General features: G+C 42.2%; 1 protein-coding gene across 1 annotated transcript in view; it reads right to left on the bottom strand.

Moving 5' to 3' along the window:
* plekho1a (pleckstrin homology domain containing, family O member 1a) overlaps positions 1–25,274 on the bottom strand; it is a 39,458-nt gene that overhangs the window by 11,297 nt on the left and 2,887 nt on the right. The window contains exons 2-7 of the mRNA XM_033637328.2: positions 19,938–20,084; positions 6,070–6,210; positions 2,475–2,579; positions 2,147–2,248; positions 1,694–2,014; positions 1,435–1,532 (exon numbers count right to left, since the gene is read on the bottom strand). Coding sequence (XP_033493219.2) covers positions 1,435–1,532; positions 1,694–2,014; positions 2,147–2,248; positions 2,475–2,579; positions 6,070–6,210; positions 19,938–20,084 — 914 coding nt within the window. The remainder of the gene's footprint in view (positions 1–1,434; positions 1,533–1,693; positions 2,015–2,146; positions 2,249–2,474; positions 2,580–6,069; positions 6,211–19,937; positions 20,085–25,274) is intronic.

Below are 25,274 nucleotides of genomic sequence, written 5' to 3'. Positions count from 1 at the left end.
TTTGAGGTTAGAGTGTGTTCCTACCATGATCTGAACCAACTGCAGTCACATTATGCATTGTTTGGGTTAACAATCATGAACATTCCCGGAGGATTATCAATGTGTGCCTGCTCCTGTACTGCCTTAATATGCACATCTGGGGCATTAAACATTGTTTTCTAGTTGGAGCCATGCCTCGTTTTCAATCACAATCAGAGATCTCCCCCTTCTGATAGTCTGGGGACACTCCTTTCTAAAGTGTGTGTAACACACCGGAGAAAACGGCCGGCAACAAAGCAATGCCTCTTGCATTTTTGAAAAGGACACACCCTCCCGGAAATGTGCGCTCCCCCTTTTCTCGTCTGCGAGGAAACAAACACACAGAGGGCTTGAAAATGGATGCCGAGAGATTTAACTCAGTTTTATCAAACGTGTGCTCAGTCCACAAGATTGTGGAAACGAAGGACTTACAACGACTTTGCAGTCGGACTACGTTTACGAGCACTAGAGTTCAGCGAGCCACCAAAGGACTGCCCTGCAGATTTACTATTGGTTCTGCAACGTAGGGTTTTTTTTTAAACTCTGAAATTGTATCCACCCATCTAAACACAAAATCAGGGAGAAAGACATCAGTCTTTAGTTAAGCATAGCGTCTAAAGACTGACTTGTGAGTCTCAAAATGAACAATGCAAGCAATATAGTAAACGATGACCAGCGCTAAAATCAACCCGCGTAGTTGTCTCTCTATTGTGACATTAGAAAGTATCGCATTTATCTTGCAAGTGTACTCTTCTCCACGTTTTGTTTATTTCCTGGATTCTTCCTGAATGGAAATTCTGACCAATCAAGAGCAGCTTTCTCATGCAAGGCATTTCATCTGGTCGGCTTGTAAATGCTGCCGTGAGAACACAAACTAACTCTAAGCAATTATGCAACTTTGTAACAAAATTAGTCCCTGATTTGGACCAAAGCAAGACAATTCTAGGTCTGAAAACACCCTAAGAGATAGGGTTAAGAGTTGGGACGTTAAGAAGGAGATCGGAGAAGGAGCCAAATGGCCAAAGGAGCCAGTTGGGGTTGTGCAAGCATCTGTTCAGGTTGCCTCCTGGGCGACTTCCTTGAGACATTTTCCAGGCACGTCCAACTGGGTGTAACCATATTTCCCGTGTGATCTAGGATTGTCTTGAAAACACCCAGAAAAATAGGAAGACACCACTAGGGAAACTGACAAGTATGCTACCTTTCTAGGCCTGCTGCCACCATGACCCAGACATGAATAATACATAGAAACTGTATGAAGGGATAGATAATCCATTACATCTTTATATTGCTATGTTAAAGTGAATCCCTGAATGCACCAGTGGTGAGGTATTCAGAATTTGCTCATGTGGATGTGGTTTGCCGGGATAGAAGCTGTGTTGTGATGGTTGGTTTTACAATCAGGTCTTTGTGTACCTGGAGGAGAGAACTTCATCCATAGAGGCACAGCGACTCCGGCCCTGCATGCTGAACCTCTTCCCTGGCTGTGGCGTTCGCGACTGAGCCTGAAGGACCTGAAAGGTAACACAAGTCTGCTGTTTATATCTGTGGTTCGATGGTAAATAAGAGATGTTCCGGGTTTGACAAAGAAAATTATTTCATATATATTCATAAAATGAGTATTGGTTTGTGTAGCAGAAGCTATGATCTACAGGGATAATAATAGTTTCCCAACCTGCACCTGCTGGGGTTTGTGGATCTTGGAGACCTCCAAGTGGGAATGTTTGCCCCAGGACAGCTCACTCCCCCTGGGCAGACTGCTGGTCTTCACCTTGGGTTCCTTGGAGGTCACCCGTAGCTTTGACACGTCAGTGCCAGCTCGCTGACGAACCCCCAAATATCCAACTGCTGCCACCTGTCCACACGAACCACCCCTCTGCAGGTCGATTTGTAAGTTCTCCCAGGAATCCCGGGAGTTGCCTTCATAGCCCGGGGAGAAGCCATCCTCCTCAGCAACCAGGTCAAGGGTCAGCATGCCATGGGAGGAGGTGGATGCCTGGGGTGAGTGATCATACATTTTAGATTTTAAAGGTAACGTTAATAGTGTCATGCATTAAAAAGGTTTGATTAAGGAAAATGGAGAGATTTCAAATTACAATATGAAAAAGATATCAAGAGATCCCAGTACCACGGCCATGAGGTGCCCTCTGGTCGGCAACCGGCGGCCATGAGGGATCTTTGCCCGGTCTCTGGTGCGATGAACCAGGGCACTGTCCTCCCCGATAGTCACCTGGACAAAGACATTGAAACTGAATTTAGTTCCCTCTGAAATATTAAAATGATTTTTAAAACCCCAGAACAATTCATCAGTAGTGCCAACCATGCCTCCCCTGCATCAAGGTGAAACCTATATATTGTTGAAAAGCTTTTACCTTACCTTTATAAGGTATTTAACGATTTTATCAGTTTCATCAAGTTTAACAATGACTAAATGTCAAGAGACAAGATGCCCATACCTCGTCTAAAATGCGGTTCTTGGCTTTGATGATTGCCACATTGAGGGCGTTGACCCATGATTCCTTTTCCTCAGGACTCACCGCTAGAAATACAAGGTTGGGAACCTGCAAAACAAAAAACTTCAATATCTTTGGTGCATGATACAGATAGAGTATGTTTACAAGCCCAGACCTTAACCAGCCAGACATGTTGGAGCCAATTTAAGCAAAGTTATTTGATAAGATAGAATAGAACAGAACAGAACAGAACAGAATATACTTCATAGTTATTGTCCTGCAGTGTAAAACAATAAGAGTAGGTTTCCCTGAGTATACAGTAAAACACAAAAAAAAAACACAATACAGAACACAAAAACACACTAAAACACAGGGACGTGAATTTGATGATGGTGATGATGTTGCTAAACAATGTTTGAATGTAGTGTACAAAGTTATTTATGTAGCTGTAGCTAAAGTCTAAAATAGCTAGTGGAATAAAACTGCTTTGGTGTAGCTAGTGTTTTTTAGTAGAATTAAACTTCTTTGATGTAGCTAATGTGGCATTAATTAAATGTAGCTATGTTAAGAGTCTAAAATATCTTAAAGCAATGGTGTGGTTAGTGTAGATAAGAGGCTGTAGGAGTAGAGGCTCTACTCCAAGCTCCCTCCGAATGTCCGAGCTCCTTACCCTATCTCTAAGGCTGAGCCCAGCCATCCCACAGAGGAAACTCATTTCGGCTGCTTGTATCCATGATCTCATTCTTTTGGTCACTACCCAGAGCTCATGACCATAGCTGAGGGTTGGGACGTAGATTGACCAGTAAACCAAAAGCTTTGCTTTCCGGCTCAGCTCCCTCTTCATCACGACGGACCAGCGCAGCGCCCGCATCACTGCAGACCAAACTGCTTATCCTCCTCACGCTCCATTCTACCCTCGCATGTTAACAAGACCCTAAGATACTTGAACTCCTTTGCATGAGACAGGAACTTTCTCCCAACCCAGAGGGGGCAATCCACCGGTGTCAGGCCAACCATGGCCTCAGGTTTGGAGGTGCTGACTCTCATCCTGACTGCTTCACACTCGGCTGCAAACCGCCCCAAGTGCATGTTGGAGGTCATCATGTAATGAAGCCAACAGAACCACATCATCTGCAAAAAGCAGAGGTGAGATTCTGAGGTCCCCAGCCAGACCCCTCCCCCTCCCCCCGGCTGCACCTCGAGATCCTGAGTATCACAAACAGGATTGGTGACAAGGGACAACCCTGGCGGAGAGCAACACCCACTGAGAACATGTTTGACTTAACGCCTAGTATGCAGACACTATAATTTGTAAATAGAAATGTATTTCAGTGTCTCACATGACGATGTTCTTCACTATTACTATTTTTAATAATCATATTAATTTTACTTAATGTTGTTATTTAAGTTTTGCTAATGATATTAGCTGTTTTGCAACTCCAAAGCCCAGTTATTATCTTCACTATATGTATGTACTTTTAATACATTTAATGTGTAATCAAGCTATTATTCACTGTATATTTAACTAAAGGTATTTGGAGCTACTATTGTTATGTTGTATGTTCTCCTGTGTACTTAATGTTCATCTTCTGTTATTAAAACTAATATTCTTCTAGACTGTAGTTAATCTATTGTGTAGATTATCTTCTAATTTAGGTTTATGGCAGATTGAATGTTTGTTAGTATTCTAAAGAGTTGTCTTAATACTACATAACCACTGCATGCAGTTCTTTGTTGTTAATTATCATTGAAGCTCATGTTTGATATGTTTATTTTAATATACCAACTGATGTTCAGGTAAGAGGAATGTAATTCAGTTACTGTAACTCCTGACAGATCTGAGGATGAGGAGATGCTGCATGGTTGTCTTTGTATTCTGAGAAATAGAAATCCGTAAATTACAAATTGAGTTAATCTATGATATGTCAGCCTGTGTGTCTGTAATAATCTGCAGCAAAGAGAGGCAGACTGACATGTGAAAGTGTTTGGACTCTGCAGGGATTATTCAGCTGTAACTCGTCCTCTGACCGACTAATGGGATTCTGTGGATTAAACCTTTTCAGAGGAGAAAAAAAAACAGCACAGCTCCACCAATCACTGCAGTCAAGGCTGGGCGGGTGGGTGATGTAAAGGCTGATCCTGTCCAATCCTGAGACAGATGTAGGTGGAAATCCACCAATGACGTGGTAATGTGAGTCAGGCGGGTTAGAGTAATCTCTGTGCACAGAGGGCTAACATGAGAGGATGAAGATGAAGACAGAAACACTAAAGAAACACTTCTTCATTGAAATATCTCAACAAATGTTTGATGGATTGGGATGAAATGTGATTTGTACTCCCCTGAGGATGACCTGTAAAAACTCTGGGGATCCTCTGACTTTTCATGTAGCGCCATCATCAGGTTATGACCAAATACCCGCATGGAGACGTGCGGCAGGTGCACTCAAACACCAGAGCAATGCCGTTCCGGAGCGCAGGCGTTCCCAAGTGCGCATTTGTCAGGGCGCGACGACTGTACTTTGAGATAAACTGAGTTCAACTTTTAGGATGCAGCAGCGCGCACTGCATGTTGTGATGAGAAACAACAAATCACAGGCAACAGATATCTTTCCCTTCCTCCGTAAATATCCGTCTGAGGTAAATATGGAGGAGAAGTTGATCATTTTAGTGCAGAGTTGTTAGAGCTTTACATCTGTCCCACTGACGATAGGCCTACACACTTCTAAACAGCGCCTGGAAGAAGATCAGCTCTGCACTCAGGATTTCAGGTAAACGGGCTATGGTACCGTGCTTGTGGAGGTTGCTTAGCAACTAATGTTCACTTGAGGCAGGCTTCAAGAGTGAGTCAATCCCTACAGACCCCTGTGTTAAAATGTCAAACTTTACAGCCTGTATAAACATCTTTACAGCCTGGTACAAAAAATTGTTTTAGTCTCTGTGGCTAATTTCCCTGTTCACGACAACTGTACAGGGGATGTATTTTTGTATATCTCACCTGTTTAAATGTTATTAAGGCTCAAAGTTATGTGCAATTAAGGGCGTGGCCACTTTGAGTGGCAGGTGGGTTCCATCTGTTGACAAGCCACTTTCAAGGTGAATACGTTGGCTAAGGTAACCATGGCATAACCCCAGACTCACAAAGTATAGGCATAGACTTAGCTGTCGCTATTTCATGAAGGTTAGCCTAACCGTATTGTCTTGGTCATCTAAAAAAGTCTTTAGCATTTGGTTGTACTAAAAGACCCTCTACGAAGTTGAATGTTAATTCTTTTCAGGAGGTACATTTTTTTTTAAAGGTTTTAAGCCTGTTTCTTGCTCACGAAAATTTGCATTAGCTGTAAATGCACCATGCTAACCAAGCTAGGAGCTAGCATTACCTCCAACCTCTCGTCCAAATATGGTCACTTCTGGCTCCAAAAATCCAAGATGACAACCAGACAAGGCTTCAAAACAGGAGTCCACAAACAAATGCATGACACCACTGTGGGTATGTTCATTATTTAAAGTCTATGGGGCTGACATGGGTTTTATAGGGGGTGCAAGGGGATTTTTTTTATAACTCTAATAAAGAGTTTTCAGTGTGGATGAAGTGACTCACAGTGTTTCCTGGCTGTCTGCAGCGCAGCAAAGTGAAGCGACTGTGATTTTTCTTGCTGCGACTCTTTGCTTTCCTCAGCTCCTCCGAACGCTCGTAATCAGCCAGGTCGAACACTTCCTGTGCCTTCCGCTCGTCTTTCACCTGCAAACAGACAAAACCCAATTGTATATCTGTGGCTGAATTACATTCCAACCTTCAAGATATAAATGAATCTATTAGAAGGAAACAAGAAGCAATGAAACACAGAGTGTATCCATTAAAATATAAATGATGTGTAATGAGAATGAGGTTGTAGGCCTTTTCCTACTATAGAGATCCTTGAGAAGATTCAGGAGGTACTTAAATAGGCTAGGTGATTTTGAAAAGGTTCTAGGTTCCATATAGATTCTTCAGAAGGATTCAGAGGTCCTGGAGTAGGTTTCATGAGTTCTTAAGGAGATAATGGGGTCCTGAAGGAACAGTGTTCATATGGTTTCTGTAGTCTTTGTTAAGGTTCCAGTTGTCCCTCCATCCATTTTCATCTGCTTATCGTGGGCCGAGGTGACTGGGTAAAGTATTCCAGACCTCCCTCTCCCCAGCAACTCTTTTCAGCTCTTCCTGGGGGATCTCGAGACAAAGTCTGAGGAAGACCATGGGCTTGAAATATCACTCTGCATTAAAATCCTTCTAAAGAGGAGCTGCTCGGTGTGTGGACTTAATCATTTTCTATTGTGCCAGATGTTTTTTGTTTTTTTTGGGGGTCCAGCACCCACTCCATTCAGACATCTGAGCTCCTCACCATATTTCTAAGGCTGAGCTCAGACACCCCATAGAAGAAACTCATTTTAGCTGCTGATTTCCACAATCTCATTCTTTCAGTCACTACTAAAAGCTCACCACAACAGTCTGGGGCAGCGCCTGCATCACTGCAGACTCTGCACCAAGCCGCCAATCCATCTGATGCTCCATTCTACCCTCACTTGTGAACAAGACCTTGAGATACCTGAACTCCTTCACTTTGGGCAGTAACTCTCTCCCCACCCGGAAGAGGAAATCCACAGTTTTCCAGCAGAGAACCATGGCTTCAGATTTAGAGGTGCTGACTCTCATCCTGACTGCTTCACACTTGGCTGCAAACCAGCCCAGTGTATTGTGGGATTTATACTTTTGCGTCGAGTTGACGCCATACCTATGACAAAGGCTCTGCATTGACATACAGTACAGGCCAAAAGTTTGGACACACCTTCTCATTCAATGCGTTTTCTTTATTTTCATGACTATTTACATTGTAGATTCTCACTGAAGGCATCAAAACTATGAATGAACACATGTGGAGTTATGTACTTAACAAAAAAAGGTGAAATAACTGAAAACATGTTTTATATTCTAGTTTCTTCAAAATAGCCACCCTTTGCTCTGATTACTGCTTTGCACACTCTTGGCATTCTCTCCATGAGCTTCAAGAGGTAGTCACCTGAAATGGTTTTCCAACAGTCTTGAAGGAGTTCCCAGAGGTGTTTAGCACTTGTTGGCCCCTTTGCCTTCACTCTGCGGTCCAGCTCACCCCAAACCATCTCGATTGGGTTCAGGTCCGGTGACTGTGGATGCCAGGTCATCTGCCGCAGCACTCCATCACTCTCCTTCTTGGTCAAATAGCCCTTACACAGCCTGGAGGTGTGTTTGGGGTCATTGTCCTGTTGAAAAATAAATGATCATCCAACTAAACGCAAACCGGATGGGATGGCATGTCGCTGCAGGATGCTGTGGTAGCCATGCTGGTTCAGTGTGCCTTCAATTTTGAATAAATCCCCAACAGTGTCACCAGCAAAACACCCCCACACCATCACACCTCCTCCTCCATGCTTCACAGTGGGAACCAGGCATGTGGAATCCATCCGTTCACCTTTTCTGCGTCTCACAAAGACACGGCGGTTGGAGCCAAAGATCTCAAATTTGGACTCATCAGACCAAAGCACAGATTTCCACTGGTCTAATGTCCATTCCTTGTGTTTCTTGGCCCAAACAAATCTCTTCTGCTTGTTGCCTCTCCTTAGCAGTGGTTTCCTAGCAGCTATTTGACCATGAAGGCCTGATTGGCGCAGTCTCCTCTTAACAGTTGTTCTAGAGACGGGTCTGCTGCTAGAACTCTGTGTGGCATTCATCTGGTCTCTGATCTGAGCTGCTGTTAACTTGCGATTTCTGAGGCTGGTGACTCGGATGAACTTATCCTCAGAAGCAGAGGTGACTCTTGGTCGTCCTTTCCTGGGTCGGTCCTCATGTGTGCCAGTTTCCTTGTAGCGCTTGATGGTTTTTGCGACTCCACTTGGGGACACATTTAAAGTTTTTGCAATTTTCTGGACTGACTGACCTTCATTTCTTAAAGTAATGATGGCCACTCGTTTTTCTTTAGTTAGCTGATTGGTTCTTGCCATAATATGAATTTTAACAGTTGTCCAATAGGGCTGTCGGCTGTGTATTAACCTGACTTCTGCACAACACAACTGATGGTCCCAACCCCATTGATAAAGCAAGAAATTCCACTAATTAACCCTGATAAGGCACACCTGTGAAGTGGAAACCATTTCAGGTGACTACCTCTTGAAGCTCATGGAGAGAATGCCAAGAGTGTGCAAAGCAGTAATGAGAGCAAAGGGTGGCTATTTTGAAGAAACTAGAATATAAAACATGTTTTCAGTTATTTCACCTTTTTTTGTTAAGTACATAACTCCACATGTGTTCATTCATAGTTTTGATGCCTTCAGTGAGAATCTACAATGTAAATAGTCATGAAAATAAAGAAAACGCATTGAATGAGAAGGTGTGTCCAAACTTTTGGCCTGTACTGTAGAGCCTACCCTACACCATAACCTGATGTGCACCTCCCCAGAAATGTAACTACACGTTGCATCAACACAGACCTTCTGTCCATTTTTGTAAGCTGAAACCATTTCCCACAGTGGAAACAAAACTGTTATTTACTTTAATTTTACAGATAAGAAACAATAAATTGTGAAGACAGTAAAGCCTCCACAAAATAGCATTTTAAATCTTGTGTGTGATTTAATCTAATTTATACGATGTAAAATGCCATACAGTAGGCTTGTGCTAATAACGTTAGAATGTTGTATTTATACGGAAAACGTGTTTAGTATCAGACAGTTGTTTTGTCGGTGAAGCTTGTGAGTTGTAATGGAGCCAAATTCTGTAAGGTTATCTTTGTTAAATGTTGCTGTTGTTCCTGGCTTCGTATGAACAGAGGAAAAGTCTGCTAGCTGCTAGGCTAATTTATACAATGTGAAATGCAATAGGCTTGTGCTAAGAACATTAGCATGTTGTATTTTTAGGGAAAATGTGTCCAGCAAAAGACAAGTGCTTTGTGTGTGAATCCTGCAAGTTATAATGAACCTGATTTGTGTACTTGTGTTTGAAACTGTATTAATCAACTAAACTTTGCAGCACTTCACAGAAACCCCACCGCCGACCAGTGTTTTGGAGGTGTAACTACAGAGTGACACAGACACACCAATGCACAAGTATTAATGCTCACAACAGCATAGGCCACGTGGGTAGGTTATGGCATAGGGTCTGCCGCGCAAGTATAAATCCTGCTTATGCTGGAGGTCACGGCATGATGAAAACAACAGAACCACATCATCTGCAAAGAGCAGAGGTGCAATTCTGAGGTTACCAAACCACATTGCCTTGAGATCCTGTCCATGAATATCAGAAACAAAACTGCTGACAGGGACAAGCCTGGTGGAGGCCAACACCCACTATAAACCTGTGTTACCTTGTGCTGAATATGTGGACACAGCTCTCACTTTGGTTATACAGGGACCTGATGGCTTGTAGCAATGACCCCCGTATTTCCACAGTGCCCCAAACAAGATTCCCAAGAAGACACAATTGTAAGTCTTTTTCAAGTCCACAAAACACATGCAGACATGGACAAACTCCCACTACCCCTCCAGCAGCCCTGCAAGGGTAAAGAGCTGGTCTGCTGTTCCACGACCAGGACAGCATCTGGATTGCTCTTCCTGAATCCAAGGTTTGACAGTCAGTTGGAGCCGGAGCCTTTTTTCCAGCACCCTGGAATAGACAGTTCTAGGGAGGTTCCAGATATCCTTGAACAATTTCCATTGGTCATTAAGTAGGCTCTAAAGGTCCTTGAAAAGAATTACTGGTGGTCTTTGAGAGATGTTTCCAGAACTTCTTGAAGGTTTCAGAGGTCATCGAGTGAGTTAACAGCTGAGCATCAGTGCTGTCGCTATGGTTACATGCAGTTTGAGAGACCTCGAGCCTGGATTGTGAACAGAAGTGAGATTGTTCACCCCTGACAGCCAATCAGAGGGTAGGATTCACACGCAGAGAGAGAAGCTGTCAGTCACCAACACTCTGACAGATTTGGTGTAACAGAAATAATCCGAGTGTCACGTCTTCACTCAACAAACACTCTCCGAGCTCATAGCTGCTGTCTGTTGTGATATAATCAGGTTAAAGATGCACCCAGACACAAACATGCAGTGACACAGAAATAACTGTAACACCTGGGTACACATTAAAAACACCTGTACCTCAGCAGAAAGCAAAATACATTCATTCAGTACAGTTTTGAGGAAGTTGTAGTAATATCTTTGTACCTCTACTACACCTCAGAAAATACTGTACTATTATATTGCACTTTATTTATTCTGATGACTTTATTTACTTTGCAGATTGAGATTATTAATGCGAAATATAATCAATCAAAGAATGCATGACTTTTACTTTTCACACTGGTATTAATACTTTAACTTGAGTGAGGACTCTGAGGACTTGAGGACCTGGTTTTTAACTTCAGTTAAAACTCTTCAGTTATGTTTGTTTATTAATCTGCAGTTTATTTGGATAAAAATACAGTTTGGCCTTTAATCACATGATTTTCTCAGCTGTGTTCTGATTTAAGATTTTCCACTTTCGAAGTGTATGGTTCATTAACTCTGATGTTTCAGCTCAAATAAACAACAGATGGAAGTGAGTCAAACATTTTCTCTGTGATTGTCCTTTAGGTGTAAAAATAACAGCAGAGTCTGGAAGGATTCGGAGCTGGTCTGACATCAGCTCATTACATTTACAGTAAGTTCCCTTTCAGAAATCAGGAGGCAGGAGCTGGTTTTTAAAAGTATTCAGTACATCGGTTCTCTGTAGACAGACAGAACATGAAGGAAGAAGTCGGCTGCAGTTTAAATGAAAATGGAGTCAGTGAAGTAAAAAAGGTTGACTCGCTGCATTTGGTTTCCATGTTTCATTCATCAGAGATGTTTTAACTTCGTACAACTTTAATTCACAAAGTTCATCTGAGGAGGAACAGAGATCCTGCTGAGAGTGGTGTCACTGCAGCATTTATACTGCTCTGTTACCACACCAGCTGCTGCCACAGCTAAAGCTACTTAAATGTCTGTTTTATTGCTGCTTACTGTAACAACAACTATTGATACTTCTATTGTTTACATACTAGTTAAACAATCAGTGCTTCCACAAGTGATAATGTCAATACTGCTACTGCTATGCTACAGAGACAGTATCTCTGTGGTGCTGGCTCGATAACTCCTTTAAGGACTGTTAGGGTTGTCAATTGTTATGGTTCTGGAATGTTAGGGTTTTCTGATGTTAGAGTTCTAGACTGTTAGGGTTCTCAATTGTTGATGTTCTAGAATGTTAGGGTTCTAAAATGCTAGAGTTCTAAAATTTTAGAGTTCCCAATTGTTATGGCTTTACAATGTTAGGGTTCTCTGATGTTAGTGTTCTAGAATGTTAGTGTTCCAGAATGTTAGAGTTTTCAATTTCTGTGGTTTTAGAATGTAAGAGTTCTCAATTTGTATGGTTCTAGAATGGCAGGGTTCTTGAGTATTAGGTTTGTCAATTTTATGGTTCTAAAATGTTAGGGTTGTTAATTGTTATGGTTCTAGAATGGTAGGGTTCTACAATGTCAGGGTTCTCAATTGTTATAGTTCTAGAATATTACTGTTCTCAGTTGTTAATGTTCTAAAATGTTACAGTTCTCAAATGTTAGAGTTCTAGAATGAGGTTCTAAGTTTTTATGTTTCTAGAATTTTAGGGTTCTCTGATGGTAGTGATTAGAAATGTTATTGTTAAGGTTCTAAAATGTTAAAGATCTGAAATGTTAGGGTTCTAGAATGTTATGTCCCCTTATTGTTAGGGTTCTAGAAAGTTAGGGTTATTGATTGGTATGATTCTAGAATGTTAGAGTTCTCTATTTCTATGGTTTTATAATGTTAGAGTTCTCAATTTGTATGCTTCTAGAATGTTAGCATTCCCAAATGTTAGATTTTTCAATCGTTATGGTTCTAGAATATTAATGTTCTCCATTTTTAATGTTCTAAAATGTTAAGGTTCACAGTTCTTAATGTTTTAGAATGTTAGGGTTCTGAAATGGTAGGGTGCTCAATTGTTAGGGTTCAAGAATGTTAGGGTTCTGTAGAATGTTTAGTTATGGGCTCTAGAATCATTATGCCTATAACAGCCCTAGATGGCTACCTTGCTGAACTGCTGTGGCTGACATGCAGGCAGTGTTCACACAGACAGTGTGATACTACCGCAAATGTAAATACTGCTACTACTGCACTACAGCTAGTACTGTGACTTCTCTAACTGGGTCTACCTCTGATTACTGTTGCTTCAAACCATCACAGAGACTTTTAAACATCACCAACATGAACATGAAGTTCTGCTATTTGGTGCCTTAAAACTTCCACTTGTGCTTCCATTAATTTTACTGCCAAAGCTGATGATATTACAATGCTTTACTGCTTGAATGACTTGTTACTAATACGACCACTAAGTATACCATTAACACCACTGCTACATAATAATAAAAAATGGACAAAATATGTCCAGTGTTACATTTATTAGTAATATGATATAGCAGGTGTTATTAATATGATGTAATGACAGTAACAATGTCTCGGTGAACAAAACTAAAGCTAAAAAGAATTCAGCCATCACTTTTGTTATTGACACCTGTGATTATCCTGCAGTCACATGTTACGTAAAATATCTGCAGGGAACAAAAACACACACTGTCCCTTTAGATCTTAACCTTTGAACAACAAAAGGTCAAACACACACACACACACACACACACACACACACACACCCCATGATTTAAAGTCAGATCAATTCCAATTAACAGCTCTGAAACACATCCATCACTGTGTGTGTGTGTGTGTTTAAATCACAAGTGTGTGTTCACATCAATGAGATCTTATGGGGTGTGTGTGTGTGTGTGTGTGTGTGTGTGTAGTGGACTCTCTGAGTGGAAACTGGTGCCGTTTGTCGATATCAGTGCCAGCGTGATCAATATGATGTGCTTCAGCGCTGGTACCAGAAACACACAAACATACACAAACATAAACATGTACTCGACTGTTTGTTATCAGCTGTTATGTTGATGTTTTTCTATTTCTTTTCATTAGTAATAATTATTTTTTTTAAAAAAACCTATCATTCAGACACCAATTTATTGTTTACATTTCAAAAGAAGAAGAAAGAAATGCTCTAAATATTAAGTTAGCCCTCTGCACTAAACTCAGTGGTCAGATTGATGGGATTTAAACTGTTCACAGTTTGTTTAGCTGATATTCAAACAGTGCTAACCCTAGACTTACCATGTCTGTATCCTACTGACTAGCTCATCACCGCAGTTCTGCAATGCACTCACATGACAGTTACCACGGATATCAGTATGGCGTCGTCTTGTAAACTTAGGGTGCTTTCAGACCTAGAGGTGTCTTGCTTTGGTCTGAATCAGAGACTTATTTTGTTACGAAGCATAATTGCCTAGAGTTGGTTCATGTTCTCACATCAGCATTTACAAATGGACCAGATAAAATGCCTTGTGAGAGAAAGCTGCTCTTGAATCTCCATGCGGGAAAACAAAACATTGAAGAGGAGTACACTTGCAAGATAAATGCAACACTTTCTAATGTCACAATGGAGGGACAACTGTGCGACTTGATTTTAGCGCTGGTCATCGTGTACTATATTGCTGTTCGTCTAATGCTGTGTTCCCACCGAACGCGAATTCGCAAATTCGCACGTCAAGATTACATACAAAGTCAATGCAAAGACGCGATTAGACGCGAAATCGCGCCAGGCGGCGCGATGGACAAGTCTAGCGCGGCGCGATAGACGCGAAATTCGCGTCCAACGCCTCATCACTCAAGTTGAAAATATTGAACTTTTGAGGCGAATTCGCGTGACACTGTGCCGCGAAAGCCAATCAGCGTTGAGATTCTCCTGACGTCACTGGCGTGTGTCAACAACGTCCAGTTGTTGACACAGCAATAAACTGCTATTCACCAGAGACAGATGGACAGGCGCTCCACAGCTGAAATGGAGCAGCCTGTAGTTGGTGTCCTGCCGGGAGATCCTGGCACCAACCCTTGCCGAGGAGACTGGTCTACTTGGTAATTTCTGTAAACGTGTCTTTAATTAGTTTGCAGAATGGTTGTACTATGAATGTTAGCACTAGCTTAGCTCCAGTTAGCACAGCCGGCTTCCCCGCTACTCGTGCGAATGATGCAATAACGCAAATTAACAAAATGGTCAGGCATCCAAACTCAGCGTTATGGGCGGCGCGTTACGAGCGATTAAATCGCGTTCATCACGTTTGGTGGGAACACAGCATAAGGCAAACCACACAGTTTGAAAATGAGGCACGGCTCCAATGCATCAACTGTTTTGATGCATTGGATGTGCTGAATGTGCAGTGCAGGCAGAGGCCCACATTGATAATCCTACAGGACTGTAACATGCTAATGTTTAATCCATGTGTAATGCGACTGCAGTTGGTTCGGATTGAGCTTGAAACACGTTCTTACCACAAATGAACTGCACCAGAGGTCGTTTGTAACCGGACCGAGACCACCTCTTCAAGAGGGTCTCAATCCAGTTGTTTATATGCGCACCCAAGTGCCAATGCTGTGTTCACAACCGGCCAAATGACCTGTGCTTAGGGGGCAAACAAACTTGAGTTCGACTGAATCAAACCAAAAAGGGCAGGGGTGAAAGCACCCTTAGCAAGCACCTGCTGGTTCCTGCACGTTAACACCAGGTTTCACACCACTGTGCAATGATTTATTTAATTGAGGGGAAGGTGACAGAGGGGAGGTGGTTTCAAAATCAGTGGTAGGGGTGTGAGGTGGTTGCCGCCGACGTGAATGCACACAGATTTTGCTCTGCAGCATAGAGTTCGTCGTGTGAGTATCGACAGTGAGTATCGCAAAAGCAGAAAGACTAATAATGAACTCTTGCCCTTGTTTAGCACTGTTTTTTTAGCTAGCACCATTAGCTACCAGCCGCTGGCTCAGCTGACCTCCATGTTGAGAACTGCAGGCAGACAATTCATACGCTCTGAATTTAGAATACATCCCCTTTAACCTTAAACCAAACCTTAGAAATTTACTGACATTGTGGGGACTTTTATTTTGTCCCCATAAGGTAGGTCAGTCAACACAATGTGACACTAGACTTTACTCAAATTACACCCAGGTTCTTGTTCTTATGTTTGATTTACAGGTGAACTCTGCAGACAAAAAACAGCTGCAACGACTGATTGTCTGAACGGTCATTTAAAAACTCGGCCACGTCCATGTTGAGAACTCATACACACTTAATTACACATAAAGCCTCTTTAACCTTAAACCAAGCCTTAGCCCTAAGTTTGACTTATGTAGAGTGTGGGGACTTTTGGTTTGTCCCTATAAGGTGGGTGAGCCAACGAATGTGACCATGGACTTTTTTTTTATCTTCTGTTTGATTTACAGGTGAACTCTGCAGATAACAAATGTTTGATCAAACAGCTGCAACGACTGATCATCTGAATGGTAATCTGAAAACTTTCAGTGAACTATTGCCATTGTTTAGTGCTGTTTTTTGAGCTACCACCATTAGCTACCAGCCGTCGGCTCAGCCAGCCTCCATGTTGAGAACTGCGTGCAAGTAACTCATACACTCTGAATTTAGAATAGATCCCCTTTAACCTTAAACCAAACCTTACAACTTAACTGATTTACATTGGGGGGACTTTAATTTTGTCCCCATATGGTGGGCAAGCCAACACAATGTGACCTGTAATCAGAGAGATTTTCTTTCTACTTAAACACACATTCTTGTGTTTGATTCACAGGCAAACTCTGTGGACGCCAAACGCTTGAACAAATTGATGCAATATTTGATCATCTGAACCATAATTTGAAAAACTAATAATGAGCTGTTTTAATGTTCCTGCATGAAGGGATGCACATACACAAACACAGAAGCCTCCCTCAGGCTGCTGCTTTATTAAAGTGTTCTGGGTCAACATTTGAAATACAGAAACAAAACGACTGATCTGAGGACACACACACACACACACACACACACACACACACACACACACACACACACACACATACACACACTCGTGGGTTAACATGAGTCATTATTCTGCTGCTCCGTGTAGCTGGCCTCCGGAGAAAGATGGGAAAAGAGAAACAATAAAGAAATCAAAGAAGAACTTATCGTGTTTCTGAAACTCAGTGAAGTGAAAACAGAACAAATGGCCTGATATAAAAACCTTTACGTGACATATATAAATACAGACAGATAAATGTGACAAATAATCCAGAATCACAGCATTTCACAAAGAAAGCACCAAAAATGAATCAAAATTATTTTTCTTGTTTCAGCTCCCTTAAGTCAAGTGCTTCATGTAAATGTGAGGGCAGTTTAACATAAACTAAATGTCTGAATGAATCAGCAGGCAGATGAAGCAGTGATGTCATCATCATCATCATCATCATCATGTCTGTGTATCTGCAGATCTCTTTCAGTTTAAACACAGAAATAAAAAGTGAAGCAGTATTTGTACAAAGATCTGACTCAGCAGAGTGAGAGTGTGTACAGTTACATAACAGACTATTATATAATGTGAAGTACTGCAGAGTCAGTGTGCATGTGAACACTCAGCACTTCAACATCTAACCACACCTGCTGCACCTGCTGCACACCTGACCTCTGTGCTGCTTTCAGGGACTCTGCAGCAATCTGACATCTGACAATCTGTAACTTTTCACAGCAATGTTGTCTTTGATGTTTTTATCAGCAGAGAAATAAATACCAACGAAGAAGAAGACCTTAAATGTTAGTCTGTGTTGAGAAATTCCCTCCTCATGAGGAAGGAAAGAAAAAATGACAAAAGAAATTAGGATGCAGGAAGGATGATGCAGGAAAGACGAAAGATAGAGGAAGGAAGGAAAGAAGGACCAGTGGAGGAAAGAATAAAGAAAGGAAGGATGAAGAAAAGAGGGATGAAGGAAGGAAGTATGGGAATAAGGGAAGGAAGAAATAATGATATGAGAAGGAAAGAAAGATGAATGGAAGAAGGAAAGAAAGGAAAAGTAAGGAGGAAGAATGGAAGAGAGAAAGAAATAACGAAAGGACTGAAGGAAGGAAAGGATGGGAGAAAGAAGGAGGACAAAAGGAAGGATGAAGGAAAGAATGATAGAGGAAGGAAGTATATGAGAAGGAGGGAAGAAAGAAGGATATGGGAAGAATGAAGGAAGGTTGAGGAAGGAAAAAAGGAAGAAGTTAAGAAAGATGAAAGAAGGTATAAAGAAAGGAAAGAAATGAGGATAAAAGAAACAAAGACGAAAGGAAGGATAGATGAAGTAAAGAAGAAAGGATATAAGAAGAGAGCAAGTGAGGAAGGAAGGATGAAGGACAGATAGAAAGAAGGAAGAATAAAGCAGAGGAGGAGGGGAGGAGGAAAGGAAGGAAGGATGGACAAAGGCAGATATGGGAAAACAGGAGGAAAGAAACAAAAGATGAGGGAACGAAGAAAGTTTAGAAGAAGAGAGCAAAGAAGGAAGAAAGGATGAAGGAGCACATATAATGGCTGCTTTTCATTATGCTAATATGTTTCCTTTCTCCCCTCACTCATGTCTCTGTCTCATGTCTTAGCTCCGCCCAGTGAGGATGTGAGGAAGAGACCTGAGGCAGGGCCGTCACAACCGGACAGGCAAACTAGGCAATTGCCTAGGGCCCTGAGCTGGAAGGGGGCCCCCAGAGACACCTGACATTGGTCTATATCAATGACAATATGATGGAACCCCTATAGACACTACAACAACGACAACACTTTGGAATCTCCCCTAATGGGGCCCCCTACTAGCTGCTGCTTGCGAGTGGCAGTGGAAGTAGGGTGACCAGACGTCCCGCATTGTGCGGGACTGCACAGCATTTCTGTCTCTTTTCACGCGTCACGCAAATTGAGACCATGTCCCGCATGATTGGATGCCACCTGCGCTAGCATTGTTGGAGTACTGTAGTACTACGGTACCTCACGGTACCACTACTGTGGGATAAGTTCAAAGTCCAATCGCATCGTGTGTGTGTGTGTGTGTGTGTGTGTGTGCGCGCGTGTGTGCGTAGCTGCAGGCTCAGCTGCATCAGATGATGATCTTCGATTCAGCGGCACGTGTTGACTGCTCAGGCAGCAGCCTTTCTGTGTGCGTGTGTGTAAGGTCATAGAGTTATAACAACTCTCTCTGTTTCTAAATGTCTCTCCACCACTCGTATCTTTCTCAGAATGTTTTTACAAAGACATGAGCGTCATATCACAGGTCACATGATCACTGACTCAGCATCATCAGAGCTGAAAATAAAAACACGTCAGATTGTTTAGTTCAGTTCCTCCCCTGAGCCACTAAAATCTCAGGGTCTCTACTGAAGCCACTTTGAAGACGTCTGTCCAGAAAGGACAGCAGCTGAGTCTCTTTTTCTTCTTTCACCCAAAGACAAACAAACTGAGGACAGGACAATGTCCTCTAGCTTCAGATGTTCATATCAGTTTTTAAAACAGGGAGATCTTCAGAGAGTTCATTTAAAAAAAAAACAACACAAACAAGCTAGAGTGGAGAAGAGAAGAGATGGTCAAGAAGACCATCTCTGAACCAACAGCATGTCGAACCTTGAAACAAATGGGCTGTCAGCTAACAACAGAAAACTGAGGCTACAATTCACACAGGCTCACCAAGACTGGACAACAGAAGATTGGAAAAATGTTGTCTGGTTTGATGGGTCTGGATTTCTGCAGCGACATTCAGATGGTAGAGTCAGAATTTGGTGTAAACAACATGAAAGCATGGATCCATCCTACCTTGTATCAAGGGTACAGGCTGGTGGTGGTGTAATGGTGTGGGGGATATTTTCTTGGCACACTTTGGGCCCCTTAGTACCAACTGAGCATCATTTAAACACCACAGCCTACCTGAGTATGGGATATAGGATAATGGGCCATGTCACAAAGCAAAAATCATCTCAAACTCATTTCTTGAACATGACAATGAGTTCACTGTACTCCAATGGCCTCCACAGTCACCAGATCTCAATCCAATAGAGCACCTTTGGGATGTGGTGGAACAGGAGATTCTCATCATGGATGTGCAGCCGACAAATCTGCAGCAACTGCGTGATGCTATCATGTCAATATGGACCAAAATCTCTGAGGAATGTTTCCAGCACCTTGTTGAGTCTATGACACTATCCTCCTCTGACACCAAACAGCAGTCTACACTCTGAGCTCGCCGCTCTCTAATGGACCCGTCAGCCGTCACAAATCTAACCACATGCCTCTCTGTCCTGTCCAACATGCTGATATCAGCAGCCCGGTCCATACACTGACGATGGTTTACACTCTGGCGCTTTCAGTCGTTTTACGTTGGATTATTTTCTCCTCTGAGACTCTCTGATGTTTCAGTTTCATGCAACAAACAGGAAGCTCCTCAGCACATAGAAACACAGTGTATATGTACACAAATATGTAACGTTTGAATACTCGTCCTCACCTCCTTGTCAGAAATGTAGAGCTGGTCTCCTCTAAGGATCACATACCGGTTCCTCCACAGCTCCCTGAAGATCCCTCGACCGCAGAACTTCCTGATCCAGCCCACTTTCTCCGGCTGCTGGACAGCCTGCTGACCCAAGTCCTGAACCTGAAAAACAACAACAGGGTCAGATAAAGACTAGAAACCAGTAGAGCCCTGACTCCAGTCCTGAACCTGAATCCCAACAACAGGGTCAGAGAGAGACTAGAAACCAGTAGAGTCCTGACTCGAGTCCTGAACCTAAAACACAACAGGGTCAGACAGAGACTAGAAACCAGTGAAGCCCTGACCCTAGTCCTGAACCTGAAACACAACAACAGTGTCAGAGAGAGACTAGAAACCAGTAGAGCTCTGATCCAAGTCCTGAACCTGAAACCCAACAACAGGGTCAGAGAGAGACTAGTAACCAGTAGAGTCCTGACTTGAGTCCTGAACCTGAACAACAGGGACAGAGAAAGACAGGAAACCAGTAGAGTCATGACTCCAGACCTGAACCTGAAACACAACAACAGGGTCAGAGAGAGACTAGTAACCAGTAGAGTCTTGACCTGAGTCCTGAACATGAAAACCAACAACAGGGTCAGACAGAGACTAGAAACCAGGAGAGTCCTGACTCGAGTCCTGAACCTAAAACACAACAGGGTCAGACAGAGACTAGAAACCAGTGAAGCCCTGACCCTAGTCCTGAACCTGAAACACAACAACAGGGTCAGAGAGAGACTAGTAACCAGTAGAGTCCTGACTTGAGTCCTGAACCTGAACAACAGGGACAAAGAAAGACAGGAAACCAGTAGAGTCATGACTCCAGACCTGAACCTGAAACACAACAACAGGGTCAGAGAGAGACTAGTAACCAGTAGAGTCTTGACCTGAGTCCTGAACATGAAAACCAACAACAGGGTCAGACAGAGACTAGAAACCAGTGGAGCCCTGACTCCAGTACTGAACCTGAAACCCAACAACAGGGTCAGAGAGAGACTACAAACCAGTAGAGCTCTGATTCAAGTCCTGAACCTGAAACCCAACAACAGGGTCAGAGAGAGACTACAAACCAGTAGAGCTCTGATCCAAGTCCTGAACCTGAAACCCAACAACAGGGTCAGAGAGAGACTAGTAACCAGTAGAGTCCTGACTCAAGTCCTGAACCTGAAACACAACAACAGAGTCAGAGAGAGACTAGAAACCAGTAGAGCTCTGATCCAAGTCAGGGCGACTTGAGCCCTGAACCTGAAACACAACAACAGAGTCATACAGAGACTAGAAACCAGTAGAGTCCTGACTTGAGTTCTGATCCTGAAACACAGTGTTGTTGTGTTTCAGGATCAGAACTCAAGTCAGGACTCTACTGGTTTCTAGTCTCTTTCTGAAACTGAACAGTTTCATAAAGAGACTAGAAACCAGTAGAGCTCTGACCCGAGTCCTGAACCTAAAATAACAACAACAGGGTCAGAGAGAGAGAGAGAGAGACTAGAAACCAGTAGAGCCCTAACCCAATTCCTGAATCAAACCCAACTACAGGGTCAGAGAGGGACTAGAAACCAGTAGAGCCCTGACTTGAGTCCTTAACCTGAAACACAACAACAGGGTCAGACAGAGACTAGAAGCCATGAGGAAAACAACAGAACGTTCAGGGTTCAGGTCTTCTTCAATAAAGGTACAGAATTTCAAATTCAGACCAACATCAACTAATAAAGGAAGGAAGGAAGGAAGGAAGGAAGGAAGAGGATGAAGGAAGAGGAAAAAAGGAAAATTATACAGACATAAAAGCAAATGAGGAAGAGATAAAGAAAGAGGGAAAATTAAGGATGATGTGAACCAAGGATGGAAAAAGAGGAAGAAAGAGAAGGGAAGGAAGAAAGGACAGAAGATAAAAAAATAAGAAGAAAGATGTAAGGATGGAGGAAGGAACTAAAAAGAAAGGAAATAGCAAAAAATAGAATGAAAATGGAAAAAAATGCTGAAGAGAAGGAAGGCAAGGAAGGAGATGAAGAAAGGAAAGAAAAGAAAAAGGGGGAGGAGGAGGAAAGGACAAAAGAAAGCCAGCAAAAACGAGAGATAAGATTGTGTCATGGATAACAGAAAATGTCACAAAGGACATTAAAACATCAAAATATTCTGAGCAGCAAGGAGAAAAACAAGATAAACATGACGAAGAAGAGAAAACCACGACTAGACTGAGATGACAATGGATGAAATGACAAGAAGAGAGGAAGAGGAGAGGAGACGGGTTAATCAGGACGAGGAAGAGGAGGATGAGTTGAGAGGACGTTACAGAGAGCAGAAGAAGACCATGAAGCAGGACAGAGAGGTGAGGTAGAGGAGTAATCTGTTCTCTGTCTGACCTACTTTCATTTTATAACAGAAGGCGGAGAAGAAACACATGACAGACGAGGAAGTAGAAGAAGACCAGCTGGTGGGTTTATCATCGCTGTGATGAACTGACTGGATCTGTTCTTACAGAAGATCTGATCAAGTGATCAATCAATCAGTTATTGGTCAGAAAATTAATCCTCTCAGTGTTTTAACATCTTAAATAGGAGTTTTAGCCTGACTGTGGTGCAGTGATGCAGGTAAACAGCACGTAACTGCCTGTTTAAATTTTACCTGCCTGCAAACACACACAGGTACATAAAACAAAGCTACAGCCAATCATGTTACAGTCTGTCATGTGATCTGTGACAAAAGGAGACTCTTGTCTTTAGTCTTTAAGGCCCAGACACGTAAAACTGACATCAAAGAACCAGCAGTGATGAAGGCTGACTGTTGAGTCGCTTCATGTCACCTGTGTCTCGGCTAAGAAGTGTCTCTTCACACAGTCGATCACACAGGTAATTAGTCGGCAAGATTTCATTGGTTTCTTAGTTGCAAAAAAAAACCAAAAAAAAAAACAACGTGAAACTCTATTAGGAGCTGCGCCTTGTCAAAATAAATCCAAACCTATATAATGGGCCATGTAGGAATTTAATTTGAAAGGACAGACACAGAAAGAGGCCACGCTCAGCAGTCAGACAGGAGTCACGTTACAAACCAATCACAGCCGACAGATATCTTTCCCTTCTTCTGTAAATATTCAGTCTGATAAATACAGAAAAGTTGATCATGTTAGTGCAGGGCTACCCAGAGCTTTACATCTGTCCCACAGTCGACAGGCCTACACACTTATAAACAGCACCTGGAAGAAGATCAGCTCTGCTCTCAGGATTTCAGGTAAATAGGCTATACAATGCTTGTTATGGTTGCTTGGCAATCTCAGACAAAACCTGCAGCTGTGCTCTTGACAGCGGGCACAGAAAAGGCACAAGAGTAGCACCCAGTACCCGACCTCACGTTTTCCAGGTGGTTAAAGACACAGCATGTGTACAGCCCCTAATTTCCAGGGCTGGTACCTGCGGTTATTACACAGGCTAGTTAATAACATGTTGGGCAGGAAATCCAAAGTGTGGGATCATTTTGAGAAGGTGAAGGACAAACCCAAGGTGATATGTAAACTCATCTTCATTCGTCAACTAAAACATGATGTATCATCTGAAACATGGAAGTAGCTACATGCCCATTAGCCACTTAGCACAATCATTACTGCTTTGCTGACAGTGTCATTAACAGGCGGCTCGCTCAGTGTGTGACGTGCACTTGTAGATAAAATATAGGCCTATATTAATGAAGGTTCATTAGGACGGTTTTGTATTTCTCTGTAATATAGCGGAGTGTTAACAATATGACTGATACAATCCATTCTTATACCTTCAACTCAAACCATTGTGTTGCCCCACAAAATATAATTTGATAATTAAATTAATATCATAACACAGCTAATCAGCTAGTCAGCTAATGGTCCTAAATAACAACTATTGGTCAACTAGGAAAATTCTTAGTCAGGGGCAGCACTATTAACAACACAACCTGGTGTTGAAAGCACAAAAGATATTTACCGAGTGCCAGCGAACACTAAGACAAACAGTTACGAACCGTTTCTGCTCAGTGGCTACCAATAAAAAAATTCTACTAAACATAATCAAGCAACAACCTCCAGGCCTGCAACATGAAGCCAATGACATAGTGCCAAAAACTGCAATTCCTCTAATGTCCACTTGAGGCTGGCTCCAAGGGCGAGTCAATCCCCACAGACATCCATGTTAGAACTTTACACGTACAGATATGTAATTAACATAAACTTACGTACTGTAAAACTTCAATTAAAAGCCTTGTCCCAATTAAACGCACAGTCCCTTTTACTTGCCTGGCATGGCAACACATTTTGACAAATAAAGGCCTGTCTAAATTAGAGGCCTGGTCTGGTTGCCATGCAGTCCATTTTTCTCATAGACGTTCTTCGGATACATAAAACCGGGTTGTTGGCTACCTCAAATTATGTGTTCATTCCTCGATTACCCTGTAAGTTATTTATATTCCTTTAGTCCGTAAGGGTCCTCAGACCAAAAGAATCAAAAGGTTTTTTTCATAAAAATTAATCCAAGTTGTGAGGATTGTTTTAACAGGATAAAGTGGTGTTGTGATGGTATGCTGGCTGCCGAAACTCTCTCTCTCTGATGTGCTGTCTGTTGTGGTTGGATCAAATGAATGATTTATAATTGATATATTATCTGAAGCCTAATTTTTAAACAAGTAATATTTATACCGGTTTAAATAAACAATTTGATTGTATTTCCTGTAAAAAGGCAAAAGGTTAAAGGTGTAAAAGGAATTAAAGGCCCGTCCCAAATATAGGCCTGCTGATTTAAGCAGATTATACCCCAGGCTACTAACTGAAGTTTTACGGAGGTTAGGTTTAGGCAATAAAAGTTACGGTAGTCAAGTTTAAGAAAAGAAACATGGTGAGGACATGCCTTAAAATGACTCAAAGTTCACACAGCTCCAAACCTGTGACTTCAGGGGGAAGTCCCGGTCAAAAGTCTATTTTTTGTGAACCACCAACCTGCCTCCTTATAAGCACTCAGGACTTCTTCACGTGATCCCAGCCTTTCAAAATACATTGGATATGTACAAATTTGGGTGCTGAGACATTGCTGTAAACATTGATTGATTTAGTTTCAGCACCGCGGTAGCGGCCAGCTCCTGTTAAGAGCTTCTTAAAGAGTGATCTCAAGTAAAATCTTAAATGGATGCAGAAAGTGAAAAGAAAGCAATAGCCTAATTTAAAAAGTTGCATCTATTGAAAATGCATTTAATCTCTGATTCAATTTGAAAGCTATTTCTCAAGACAAGTTCTATAATTAGGCTACCTTGTCCGCTTTCATTCTGTTTATATCTTAACAGGAGCTGGCCACTACCACGGTGCTG

The sequence above is a fragment of the Epinephelus lanceolatus genome, chromosome 16 (assembly GCF_041903045.1).
Source record: "Epinephelus lanceolatus isolate andai-2023 chromosome 16, ASM4190304v1, whole genome shotgun sequence".
In the NCBI taxonomy this organism is placed as follows: domain Eukaryota; kingdom Metazoa; phylum Chordata; class Actinopteri; order Perciformes; family Serranidae; genus Epinephelus; species Epinephelus lanceolatus.
The sequence above is the reverse complement of the archived record's forward strand: the minus strand, read 5'-3'. Positions and strand labels throughout refer to the sequence as shown.